General features: G+C 34.2%; 1 protein-coding gene across 5 annotated transcripts in view; it reads left to right on the top strand.

The window, feature by feature from the left end:
- The window catches only part of PLEKHS1 (pleckstrin homology domain containing S1), a 30,402-nt gene extending 17,082 nt beyond the window's left edge, over window positions 1–13,320 (top strand). For 4 of the 5 annotated variants that reach the window (XM_015820562.1, XM_015820564.1, XM_015820563.1 and 1 more), the window contains 6 exons: window positions 294–379; window positions 3,224–3,388; window positions 4,146–4,247; window positions 7,822–7,957; window positions 8,891–8,976; window positions 9,525–10,452. In XM_015820562.1, the coding sequence (XP_015676048.1) occupies window positions 294–379; window positions 3,224–3,388; window positions 4,146–4,247; window positions 7,822–7,957; window positions 8,891–8,976; window positions 9,525–9,552 (603 nt within the window). In that variant the 3' untranslated portion in view covers window positions 9,553–10,452. Of the gene's footprint in view, window positions 1–293; window positions 380–3,223; window positions 3,389–4,145; window positions 4,248–7,821; window positions 7,958–8,890; window positions 8,977–9,524; window positions 10,453–13,260 lie in introns of those variants that run through there. The other variant, XM_015820567.1, reaches the window with a different exon arrangement.
- The last annotated feature ends 393 nt before the right edge of the window (window positions 13,321–13,713 follow it).

Consider the following 13,713-nt stretch of genomic DNA (forward strand, 5'->3'; position numbering starts at 1 on the left):
TTCTTCTTTGTCACTCATTTGTCATCTGAAGGGTAATTCCATTGTCTAGATCAATTTGAACATATTCTAAGATTTTCAGCAGTCCTGATATTTTTATAGAAACTAAATTAACTACTAAGCAATAACTATTTTATTTTGCTTCATTACTAAGATACAGTTTTAGCTTTAGCCAGACAGAGTATATCAATAGTGGAATCCAAATCTAGAAACTGTTAAGTTTAGCTGATGATATTTGTATACAAATAGTGTATAAGATAACATTTATTAATTGTATATGTAATTTATTTTCAAAGCCGGATGAGGTGAGAATGGGAGAATATAGCATCTCAGAGAATGAAAAGTTCAGTAGCAGTAAAGAATACATGTCCATGAAAGATTTGTAAGTATACTAGCTATTAGATATTTCTCTCCTGAAACAAATATTTATGCATTTCTTTTACAATTTGTTTTTATGTGAGTAGCAAAGTCAAAGTCAACAATAAGTACAATACTTTAAAAGTTTTCCTAATTATGCATGTTTAAGGTAAGACCACCAGAGTTGGCTTCAAAACCAGAATGGCAATAAGAAGGCAGAAATTCCAATCATTTATCTATCTGGTAGTTCTATTGGAAGTGCTTGGCACCTGTTGTCCTCTATATGGACAATACAGTCTTTTTGGGTCTAGAACAACTGACAGGCCTATTGTGGGTGGCCAATTAGGGGCAGCCCCTTCGCCACTGCCAAATCACCTCTGCCAACTCACTGCTGCCAGTTCGTTGCAGGACAACTCAACATGGGCCTTTCACTGTGGGAAAAACTCATTGCGGGCACCCCAAAGAAGAGCTGGGTGGGTAAGTGAGTGAGTGAGCAAGTGGGCAGAGTAAACAGTGGTGGCAGGGATAGGAGAATGGGAAGCCCTTAGTTGCCACCACCATTATGTGCTCTGCCCACACATTCGTCTGCCCGCCCACTCAGCTCTCCTTACTCGCTCGCTCACCTGACTGCTCACCTGACTCCATCTGGCACCCCAGCAAGTTGTCCCAGGTGCCTACAGCGAGTTGTTCCCACAGTGAATTGCCCATGTTGACTTGTCCTGCAATGATTTGGCAGAATGAGTTGGCAGAGGCAACATAGTGGTGGTAAGGGGGCCGCCCAGAGCTGGTTGTTCCCAGTTGACCATGCGGAGGTGTCCCGTTCTGGTCTTTTCTCCCTGAAAAAAAAATGGCATAAAGCACTTCCTTCTGGGTTCTCTTCTTGTACCGAAATAAATCCCCCTCCCTACTCAGAAATTATTTGTGAATGATTTGCTCTCAGCACTCACCTATTGGTTAACTGATCGTTGTGAATAATCAGGAGGGGAGAGAGAATGAGAATTCTGAAAACATGAGGGCTGGGAGATAGGTCAAAGATTTAGAGGAGGAAGAAGTTTAGGACTGTAGGGGAAAACTCCAGGGGTCATCTTAGACTTCTGTGCTAGAGGTTCTTCTTGTCTGTTCTTTCTATTTTAAGTTAATCTTTATTGCATCAGAAAATGTACATTCAATCTGACTGATATCCAACTTTATTTCCAAAGGACTATCAGCATGTAAACATTTGATTAACTGTATCACCTGAGTTCAAATTGGAGTAAGATTGAAAATCAGTACCAAAAGTAAAATCTAACTTCAGATATTAATACTAGCACAGTCAGAATGATGGTAATTATTACCAATAATTCTAATTGTATATTTACCACATATTTAACTCATCATAAGTTTCTAAAGAGGTATACTACCATTCTCTTTCTGCGCTGGTGACACACTTTGTTTTCTTTTGCTATACTTCTACATGAGCCAATTGTAAATAATGCAGTGGCCAAATTCAAACGTCACACCAAATCAAAGTTTAACATGGCCAAAACAGCTTAAGGCCAACCCATTTCTTATTTTCAATTCTGATGCTACCAGTGGATTTCAGATCAGCTTGTTTTAAACAATCTCTATTTAATACTGACTACATTTTGTTGATGAGAATGACATAGCAAGATGTGCCTCTCCAAAAACTGCTAATAAAAAATAGTTTTTCCCCTTTGGTCAAATAAGAAGAGAAGTACGTGACCTCAATGTTTGCTGTAGTTCATTCTTACCTCATTGAATTATGGCCTAACATAGCATTTAAAATTTATTAGTAACAATATTTGAAGTAATCTGGAACAAGACATTGTTTTGTTTTGCTGGTTTTGCTATAAGCAGCTAATACACTTTTTGGAAATTCCACATTGAATAGTTTTCCCAAATTTTCTATATATTAAACAAGGGTCTCCATCCTGAAGCTCTTCAGAGGTAATGCAAGTACATTTCCAAGAGTTCCCAGCCAACATGTCAAAATTATAGAAGATCTAATTCATTATCAATATCTATTTGTTCCATTTTTTCAATTTGAGCTGATTTCAGTCTTCCAGTCTTAGCAAGCAGCATACAGCATACTGCAGGAGTGTCAAACCCGCAACATCACGTGACGTGTCATGACATATTGCGACTTTTTTGCCATTGCTGCCAATGGGGTGGGCGCAGTTTCGCTATGATGCATCCAGCGCACGGGCTGGCAGTTTGACACTCCTGGTATACAGGAATCACTTTAATGAGCTCTTAGAGGACAAACTGAGAACGAGTTTGCTGGGTGGCCTGGGGCTAGTCTCATTCTCTCAGCCTTAGGAAGCAGGCAATGGCAAACCACTTCCAAAAATGTTGCCAAGAAAACTGTAGGGACTTGTCCAAGCAATTGCCAGGAGTCAACACTGACTTAAAGGCATAAATGACTGTTCAAAACATGGAATCACACATAATTATTTGAGCTAGAACAAGAAGCAAATAAAAAGCTGGATCACTAAATATGTGAAATTCAGAAAGAATTATCCATTTTGGAAAAAATTATAAGGCCCAAGAGAAAGCAGAACAATGCAACCTAAGTAAGTTTATTTCCAAACACCTCAGCGTCTTCAAAATGCGAAGTGTACTGACTTAATGTAGTTTCAACCTACGTCAAAAGAGTGACTTTAGAAATCTATGACTCATGGCCATGAGGTCAGTGAATAAACTATCACATTTTCTAGCTAAATTTTACCTGAATTATCCTAAATTTGTTCTTAAGTTTACATGATCTGTTTTCATTCAAGTGTTGCCCTTGATTTGATTGTGTAGAGGTAAGATTTTTGGGGATCTGATTGATGAACGTCTTTTAAGGTTAATATAATCTGCCCCTCAGAATTTCAGAAATGGTAGAAGATAAAATAAAACCAAAAGATGCCAATAATCAATTAGTGACCCTTCCCCAAAATCAGATGGATGTACAAATGGCAAAACCAAAGCCATTGGAAAAAACACCCAAAGTCTTCTTTTTATCTGTGGTTCAATTGTCCATAATTCTCAGGTAAGAATGTCTTTTGAATACAGTCATTTCCTTCATTATTGTAAAATGTTAAGATGTAAAAGGAAATGTTTTATTTAAATTGGAGTTAAATACAATCTTGTCAAATTGTTCCAATTCTAAATAAAGATTGCACTGGTAGTTAATAAACAAAAAATTTAAGTTGTACAACAGGCAAGGCATGTTGTTCCATTATGTGAACCAGGAAGTAATGTTTAACTTTATCTCTCCGTCATCTTATTCATTGAATTCACCAAAGCATAAATTTGTTCCTTTATTTGCATATTAAGCATAGATACAGGAGAAATAAAATGGTCCAATTTTTCCCTCTAAAATAGTTTGATTTTGAAACTTCTGCTACCATTACTGGATGCCTTTTCTTTTGTTGTGACGTGCAATTGTATATCTGTATTTGGTTTGACAGCATCCTGTATTCCTGCCCTAGCCAAGAGGAGAAAGAGATATTAATACTGTTTAAAATTTGGAAAGATAGGATTTTAAATAAAAATATAATTATATGGAAGAGGAGGCAGAAATTCAACTATATGCAAAATTAAAGAATTATTCAAATCTGTTTGCTTCACATTTGAACCATATCTGGCTGGGTATTACCCAGCCCAGTCTAGAAAACTGTATAGCTTGCTATTTTGCTTACAGTATATGTTTTCTATCTTAAGAATTAGCATAAATAGCAATAGCTTGCAATGGTGTATATTCTGATCCAACAGTCCTACATTCTGAATTTCATTCTCTCTTTTAGTAAAATCACAGATGATAACCAGTTGGAGCAGGTGGATATTCTCCTTCTCCAGAATAATCTTGAATCCTACTTAACACTTGTAGAAGCTTCTGGATGCATATGGTAAAGTCTTTTATTTATATTTTATTAATTATTTACTGCATTTATTATTTGAATTTCTAAAAAACAATCAGCTGAATTGTTTTGGGAGGTGAGGAATGTGTTAACTACTTGCCTTCTTAAAAGAATCAGCCAACTAAATGATCAAATTCAAATTACAGTTTTTCAACAAAGATTGATAAGCTTAACTAATTGATTGGCTTAACTAAATATATTGCTTTATCATAATTAATATGCTGTCAGGCCAAAATAAATGCATCGGTTATTTTTAGTACTGCCATCTTCTCATCACTGAATATTCTTTCATAAAAGACAGCTTCAACTAATTAATGTGCAGTTGGTTAACTATTAAAAGTAGCAAAGTCACTTTCAAAGTGAGTCCACACTGCTGTTTTTTGTCAGTATTATGGAAACAGTTTATGACTGCAATCTTCCAAGTATTTTTCCCTCAACTTCTCAGTCATACATCACTGATATTCCTTTGAGATCTCTTTTCCTGGACCCAACCCCCCCTAATTTAACTTTCAAATCCAGAAAAGGCCAATCAGGTGCTCACCACCTGCTGAGATTGTTAACGCCATTAACTAAAATCAATTAATTGGATTAGATCATTCCAACACTATCAAAAATCTGTCAGGTTTTTCCATAGACTTTTGCCAAAGGGCCTTATAAAAATTCTTTTTAAAATCATGAAATAGCTCTTTTAATTTTAATTCTTTCTTAATTAATTTGTAACTCTTTTAATTTGAACAGCTATTTATAAGTTAATTTTATGTCTCCAGCTACCATTTGATGAATCTTAGAAATCTATAATAGATTTCACAGATCTTTCTAGCGATCAAAAATTAACTTGTAAAAACGTGGTGAGAACAGTTGTTCAAGTGCAAAACCGCTTCGCTTTAAATTCTGAAAACAATACAGTAGTAAACAGTGGTTTGTATTTATATTTCCTAGAGTCAGAATAGATACTAATAAAAGGAAATTGAAGTGTTTGCCTCAGGGAGAACATACATATGAAGAGACCAAATTAGTGAACAGAGCTGTGCAGTCAAGGTTTGCTTCAACGGCACAGTTGCTGTTGAGTATCTTATCATCAATATCAAAGCAAATTCAGGTGGCAGAAAATAATGCCAGAGGCCTGATATAGGGTTAGTCATTATTCCCACAATAGAGACCTAGGGTAAAATTTTAAAAAGCAAACAGAAAACCTGGAAAGTTTTTTAAATTCTACTGCCTTGGTAAACCACAAGGTGTCACCCTTTGTCTACCACTATCTTTCTCCAAATAATGAAGACATTAAATAAAGCAACAAAGAAGTTTCTTCTTAACAATATTGCATTGCTTGCTTAACCTTGCATTGCAAGTAGAAGACTGTAGGGAAAAAATACATTAATAAAAGTATCAAGATCCTATAGCTTTAGATTCTTATATTCATAGACTGCCATGCTACTTCTGATTAATAACTAATAATTTATAGGTCATTCATAGGCCTGGCGGGGTTATAAGCCAATAAAGTGGAAGAATTCCATGTTCCTTGCTTAGGGTGGGGCTCCAAATTAAAGCATTCCAGAATCTGCTTTGTTGCCCTTCCCAGGCGTTGTCACCCCCCTGCTTCTTCCTGGCCCTAGACTGGGTGCCGTCATCTTGACCCTAGCCTGCTCTCTTTTTCCCCCATTCCTTGGGCGGCGGCTGTCTTCTGCTGAAGTGTCTTCCACCATCTTTGTTCTATGCTGTTTCCCTTTTTTTATATGTTACTTATATGTAAGGGTGTATGTCTATACATATGTTGCATACAGTATGTTTTAAATGTGTTATGTATGTGTACACTTTGAGAGGAAGAAACTAAATTTCATTTTTCATGTGTGCCATTGTGCCCACAAGAAAAAAATAACAATAAAGGTTATCTATCTATCTATCTATCTATCTATCTATCTATCTATCTATCTATCTATCTATCTATCTATCTATTTGTTAAATTTATTTGCTGCCTCGCTTGTCACAAGGATCCTCTAGTTAGCTTACAAAAAGGAAGAAAATGAAAGGAGTGTAAACAGAACAGAAATAAAATAACAGAAAAATAAAACAATGGAAAAGAACACAAGGAGAATACATCAATATGATAACCAAAAAGATGGACAGGTGGAGAGCAGAGCAGGGGGGGGAGGTGGAATCTGCCATCAGTCCAGCAGCTGCCTCCAGATTTCAGTTAATAACAAGATGAAATAGGAAATTTGATTATGATAGCCAGCTTCTAGTGCAGGGGTGTCAAACTGCCGTCCGCGGGCCGGACATGTCATCTGGAAGCCGCGCCCACCCCATTGCCGGCAATGGCAAAACCATCCCGATACGTTGTACGACATCACGTGATGTTGCAAGTTTGACATGTCTGTTCTAGTGTCACATGTTTTACCTATTTTCTTTTCTTCTCAAACCAAATGGTAAATTATATGTTTGGTATTGAAGGCTTGGATATTGAAGAATATCCCTTTCCCCACCCACTTTGTGGTGTTGACAGGCAAAGAAGCCTATAAGTATCAATGACTGGCCTATCATATCAGGGATTGGCAAAAGGAGGAAGGATCCAAAAAATAAAGTGGAAAGGAGATTAGCAATATCCAAAGCTCTCCATTAGGATTGTGACAGTTAACATAACGTGAAAAAGTTGTTATAAAGAAATTGAAAGTGACTCTGCATTGATTTTCTTGGGTATAAAAAGTAGGAAAGGAAAAACGCTGTCAGATGTTCAATCACTATTTCTCAGCCTCAGGAACTTTAAGATGCATGGACTTCCAACACCCAGAATTCCTCCAGCCAGCATATACAGTACACTGGTCTATATCAATATAGCAGAATGTCAGTATTTCTTGAGAAGCATGTTTCCTAACTTGGTCTACCTCAAAGGGCTAATATGAGGTTTAATATCTGATACTCTTTCAGTAATTCAGAAATGTATGTCTGATGTTTTTAATTAATTAATTGATATAGAACATAAATCAACTTCTGGATCCATAATCATTTTAAATCTTCGCATAATAAACCTTCCATTTGTTCTTGGCTGACAAACTTCTTTTATTAACACACACACACAGATATACACACACACACATTCACACACACTCACAGCAAATGCTGTTCCCAGTTCATACATTGAGCAACTAGTTCTCTTTTCTGCTGCTACTTTTTGGAACCTATAGTGTGCTGCAAGATATTAAGGTCACAAGAGATTTTATATGACTGTATAATAACTTGGTACTGAATATTTTAATATAGTAATAGCCTTCCACTGCCCACTTGCAAACAATTTTACTTCTAATTAATTGCTCTTCCTGGTCCTAATAAATGAACAGCTCTCAAATTCATTCCATTTTCTAATATTTATAATGCCAGCCAGCCAGATATGCTGTGCAATGAAAATCCAACATGATCAGATCCTACCAACTTCAGCAAAAATTGCCAACAATAAGGGAATGAACCCTTAAAACTGTGGCCTAAGGTGGTTTTCTCTGTTCATTTCCAGATCAGGTTAGATAAGAAGTCTAAAATGTCTGGTGTTTGTCCCTTTTCTAATTTACTGCAGCATTTCTCAGTGGAAAGACCCATGTCGTTTAGGATGCATATTTCATCAAGGAGATCATATAGTGGCTGTGAATGATTTGCATATCAAAGATATGGATGAAATATTTTGGTTCATAAGTAGATCCAGAAGAAAGGAGGTAAGACATAGCAATTGAGGTAAAGCTTAGCACTAAGCAATAGAAGATTTTAATGCAAAATTATCATTAGATATTTTGCCCCATCTATCCGCTTATAAATTGCTAATCCACAATTAGAAATGTTCAGCCAAATGATAAGTGATCGTGTATCATCCTTCACTCCCTATTCACCTCTCCAACTTGGTTTCATTAGCTATATGGTCCCTTTTTAAACTTAAGCCTGACCTTAAAAATAAAGTGACAATGAACAAGCATAGTAAAGACTAGAAGGTGGTTTTTTTGTTTTTTGTTTTGGTCAAACTAGTTTCTTTCAATAACTTAAATCTTTTTAAATACCACCACTATTATCAGCAATGACACATAAACTGATTTTGTGAAATATTCAGAATATTCTAACTCCTGGTAAGGAGGGTCAGCAAACTGAAATAGATTGTTGTTTTTTTAAAACTAGAAATACATCTCAAGCTGGCCTATGATTTGTTTCTGTTTGTAGCAAGGAACAAGCTAACATTCTTTTATATCCCCTGTCATCCTGCAAGACAAATTTATCACTGCTTTAAAATCACTCTGACAGATGATTTCATTTCATATGGCAGAGATAATTCCTGGCTTTTCTTCATCTAATTCTCTTTATCTAACATTAGAAATTATTCACTTCAGGACTTTGTTGCCAATAGATTTTTCATGGACTCCATCAAGATGCTAATGATACCCAGCTTCATAAAACTGTCTGGCAAGAAAATTCATTGCTGCTGCAGGCCTAACTCATCAGAATTGTATACATTTCTCATCTCCAGTGTTTATTATAGAAATTCATGCTGATTCGTAGTTTGGATTTGAACAATTGCTTATTATCTTACTAACACAAAATGTACAAGATAAACTGTAAGATACAATACTATAATCACTGTTCTTAATTCCCCCCCAAAAAAGGTAAAACTGACAATAAATCGACTCCCAGATTCAGAGATTTTACATGTTCCAGGATGCAAGTGTCCACAATGGCATAAAAGAGCAGTGTAAGTATATCATAAAACTGTATCTTTTTCATGTATTTCTCAATCAGCCAGGACACAATCATATTTAGTTTGTTGTGGTTTCACTAGCTTGTTATCCTATCTGCAGAAGGAAATCAATGAAAAGATGAGCTCAGTGACAATTGTTCAGTTCACCCATCTGCCAATTTATCCCTACAAGATCATTCTCCTTTTCTGATCATTGTTTTTGATGACAATATTTTAAACGATTTAATTACAAAATAATAATGCAACCATATTAAATCATTACATAATTTTCCAACTTCGCATAACAAGAAGTTAACTGTGTGAAGATTTGCAGGGAATTGAAAAAATAAAAACAGAAACAACTTTGGGAAGATATGGTTACCTTTCCAAACCATTATTTATTTTATTATAAACATGTAGGAAGGATTCATCTTTTCCTCCTTTATTTCTTCTGATTATAGGCACTAAAAGTTACAGGTGTCAAAACTGTTCAATCATTTCACTTTGTGATATAACATCAGGACATAATTTTCTTTGATTTTCTTCTCATTTTTCTCTTACAGAGTTTCTTCCATGTTACTTTCTGTTTGATAAGAGATCTCCTTGCAATCTTTTTGAATCAAATGATGATCCTGGTTATTACAAATCAATGAAACAAAATGAGTTGAAGAATGAATGGAAAGTGAAACAAAATGAGTTGAAGAATGAATGGAAAGTGAATGAACTTTGCAACTGAACATTAGGGAAATTGGTATTTTCTAAATGTAGTTATGATTTCTACTTATATTTCAATAATTAACTGAGTTGCTAACAACTAGTGGCAGTCAAAATATATGATAAACAGTAGGATATCTTACCAAAGTTTAAACAAAGAACATGCTGTAGCTGCTGAGAGAATCTATGATAGGGACTAAATATAATATGAACTATGGCAGATTTGATATATATCAACATGCAGTTTAAAATAGAAAGATATATTTCAATAATACCAGGCTGTGGTACTAAACTAAATTTACCTTTGATTGTACGATTAAATTCAGTAGAGTTTAAAAACAAGTCAAGGATTGAAATGCACATTTGCTGACATTTACTATAACAAGGGTGATCCTAGTTAAGGAAGTATTTCTTCTCCAGAATAAACTAGTCACAGCTTTTTATTTAATTATATTAAATTAGGTTCAAACAGAAATCCATTTCCACTGTGTAAAGTTGTCAGATATATTTGGATGTTACTGGAAAAAACATTAAAGTTCCATGTTGGTTCTGATAAAAAATTAATGTTTTGGAACAAAACTTATTTAAAAAATACAGAATAAACATATTTTGAAGAAAATAATTACTTTTAATCATTTTGGAACTTTTAAAAAATTATGAAAGTAGTACAATTAACTAGGTGGCAATATGAACAGCTAACATACTTCTTGTGTTCCTTGCTGGAACATGATACCGTAGCAGTGTCTGATATTAAGATTGAGTAAGTGTATTGAAGGCTTAATAAAAACAAAATCAATAATTCAATATGATCAAAATTTTAAAATATTAAATACATAAATTTAGACAATATGCAAAAAATATTGAATAGGGAAGTTAAATATCCTATACTGCATGGTCTTGGATTCTAAGAAATGTTAAGTGTGATTCATTTAATTCATCTAATTGTTTTTCTGTTATATTGGACACTTTACCAGATGTTCAAAAAACATTATTATCTTTTTATGCTACAGATAAATGTGAATCACATTCTTGTAAGGAAATAAAAGTAAAAAGTTCTCCATGTATTATTAATTATATTCCAAAAATATGGAATTATTTTAATTTATAATGAGCTTTAGCTGAATTGTGCCAAAAAGGCAATTATGTATGTCAGGAAGAATTCACATGTATCCAATTTTGAAATGAAATATGATAGTTCTCAGCCTTTGAACTGGTTTTGTATTGATCATAATATAAGATCAAATAGTATGATTTGATACGGTATAGGATTAATTTATGATTCAAAAACTGAATTGTAACTATGTGTACAGATATATTACTAGTTTGATACCAGAGAAACAGTGTATCTTGTATAGTGGTTTTCCTTTATTTCTATTATTTACTTTTTTCTAGATCTCTGTTTTTTTCTGAGTTTCTTTCCCTTTTTAGTATATATTGTTTAATTTTTAAGTACAGTATATAGCTTTTTCTTTCATAGTTTTAAATGAAAATTCAAAGTTTTGTTCCTACATGTCATTATTTATATTGTTTACAAAACTCAATAAAATTTATTTTTAAAAAGAAATATAAATCCATGGCTAACTTTGTTATTCTTCATCTTCCTTTTTACTGTTTTTCCAAAATGTGTAAGCTATGCTTTAGTATGAGAATTGCTTCATTTTAGCTAGAGAAGTTCATGATAAAATAACAGAGAAATTTACACATGGTATTCCAAGTATTAATCTGAGAAATCTGGATTTTTCAACCTGTGGTCTGAACGGATTTTTCAACCTGTGGTCTGAACATATCAGAACACACTGCATTAACAATCTGGGCAAAACTACTGATAGCAGAGCACTATTAGTAATGCATACTAGAACTATGAGATATAGATAGCTAAATTCATTCTTTTACTGATGTGAGGATCCAGAGAGGATCCTGGAATGGGGACAGAAGTATCTGTATGCCAATCAGTGTCCTCATGAACTGCATGTCCCAAGAACATTTCTGATTAATCCATTGTCTTGCCAAGATTATGTCAACGTAAATTTTATTTTAAAATTGTGTGAGATTTCTGCTGTGTTGACTTTGAGGGCAGCAGACTAAGGAGAAGGGAGCATCAATATTGCAGTCACAGCACAGTCTACCACCAAAAATATGAGAACTGACTTGGGGGGTAAGGAATGATCAATAAGAGAAGCATGTTAAAAATAAGGCAGCAATCGGTTCCAATGATAAATGAAAAATATGGAAGGTTTTGGCTTATCTTTAGCAAGATAGGGTGCCCTAGTTTTTGGAAATTCTCCAAGTGTGATGCTGAATGGGATTACATTCCCACACAAAGAAGGGGGGACCATTGTCACCTCCAATTTAGAATACTGTGATCGAATTCTATGTCACATAGATGTTTGTTAAAAGTTTGTTAGTGACATCTATAAGGACTGTATTTATAATGAATCTTTATTTATTAAAAAACATGCTGCTTTAAATCAGGTCAAAGATGAAGCATATATACCATCTTGCTTCCCATTGACACCTTAGGAATAGGAGGGCAACAACATAGCAGCTAAAATTTAGTGGCATGCTGATTCTGATCCTTGAAATATATTGCTATCATTTTTTGAATCTATTGAGTTTTCTCTCTGTGTGAATTTATATTCCTGTACATGGGATTGTTTAAACTTCTTAGATAAAAGTTGTCTGAATTTTGATGCATCCTAAGTGAAATACGGTTTAGTGGAAGATCAGATATTATTAACATCTGCTAATTAGGAATGTAAATGTCAGAAATTGTTTTGTTCTGTTGCTTGGCAAATGTTCCATCCTGACATCTTCCTAACTAATTCTCAGTTTTATTTAACTGTTGCACCAGTCATCTTTTTCAAATCCTTCCTGCTTAGAAATATGAGGAGTTGCAGATTTAATTTTAAACACACATTAGATCATGATTTCTTTCTCTCCAAGTCATCTTTCTGCTTTCGTTCTCCTTCAAAATACTTTTTGTGTTCTCTGCTTCATATCTTATACTCTACCAGTGTGAGAATTCTTTTCAATTGTTTCATTAATAACAGAATTAAAAATATCCATGCATTCATTTCTATGAATGCATGGATGCTACAACTGTCCTCCAAAATTGCTCTTTGCAACCTGCTAATGCTCCCCCCCCTTTAATCTCAGTGTTATTAGGGGGTTAAATCAAGAAACCAGCAATGGATTAGAAAGCAGCTGTGCTTTCTATGTTTAGAATGTAAATCAAGACACTATTCATTCCCATTTTACAAGGAGCAAGCAAAAAATATAATTCCATAATTATATATAATACAAAAAAATCCCTCTCCTTACTTCATTTAAAGTACTTCATTTAAAAAAGTTATTTCTCACAGCAAATGATTAAAATAAAACTAGAAAATAAAATTGATTTGCCATCTAAATTAACTTTTAATATCATTTCTGGAAAGTGATTGTTTAAAATTCACTTTCTATACTATCTTTTGCTAGCTGGGAAGCCAAACAAATCTTTCTGCTGAGATTTGTGGGATTCTGTATGATATGTGCTGGAAGCAAGTATAGAGGCATAATATTTCCCTTGTATTTTTTTTTATACAGGTACTTATTTTAGAGCTGCTCTATCAACACAATTACACCGCCACTCATGTAAAAGGGGCGAAGTTGAAGTGTTCTCCCCTTTTCTAAACAAGTAGAGTTCCATAAGTAGTTCCTGAACTATTTTTCTACTGTCACATATTTTTTGTTTCTAGTTACATTTTATCTTTTCCGAAAAGTCCACGTAAACGACTTAGCACTAAAAAGTCATATTAAATGAAAAGTTTGTACTTACGTAAAAGTCCTTGGGAATATTTGACAGGAGTTTGAATCTTTTTGTTAAAAAAATATGTACTCTTTTGATGGAGAAGTATGCTACATTTTCTTCTAATTGGCATTCGTAGATGGAACAGCAGTTACTAACAGTTGTTAAAGACATTATTTTCTTTATTACTGCCTTTAACATAATTCAGTAGAAGTATGTTTTCACATAAACAATTTCAGTTTAAGTGACAT

Source organism: Protobothrops mucrosquamatus, unplaced genomic scaffold (genome assembly GCF_001527695.2).
Source record: "Protobothrops mucrosquamatus isolate PMUCROS unplaced genomic scaffold, P.Mucros_1.0 scaffold1145, whole genome shotgun sequence".
NCBI classification, from domain to species: Eukaryota; Metazoa; Chordata; class Lepidosauria; order Squamata; family Viperidae; genus Protobothrops; species Protobothrops mucrosquamatus.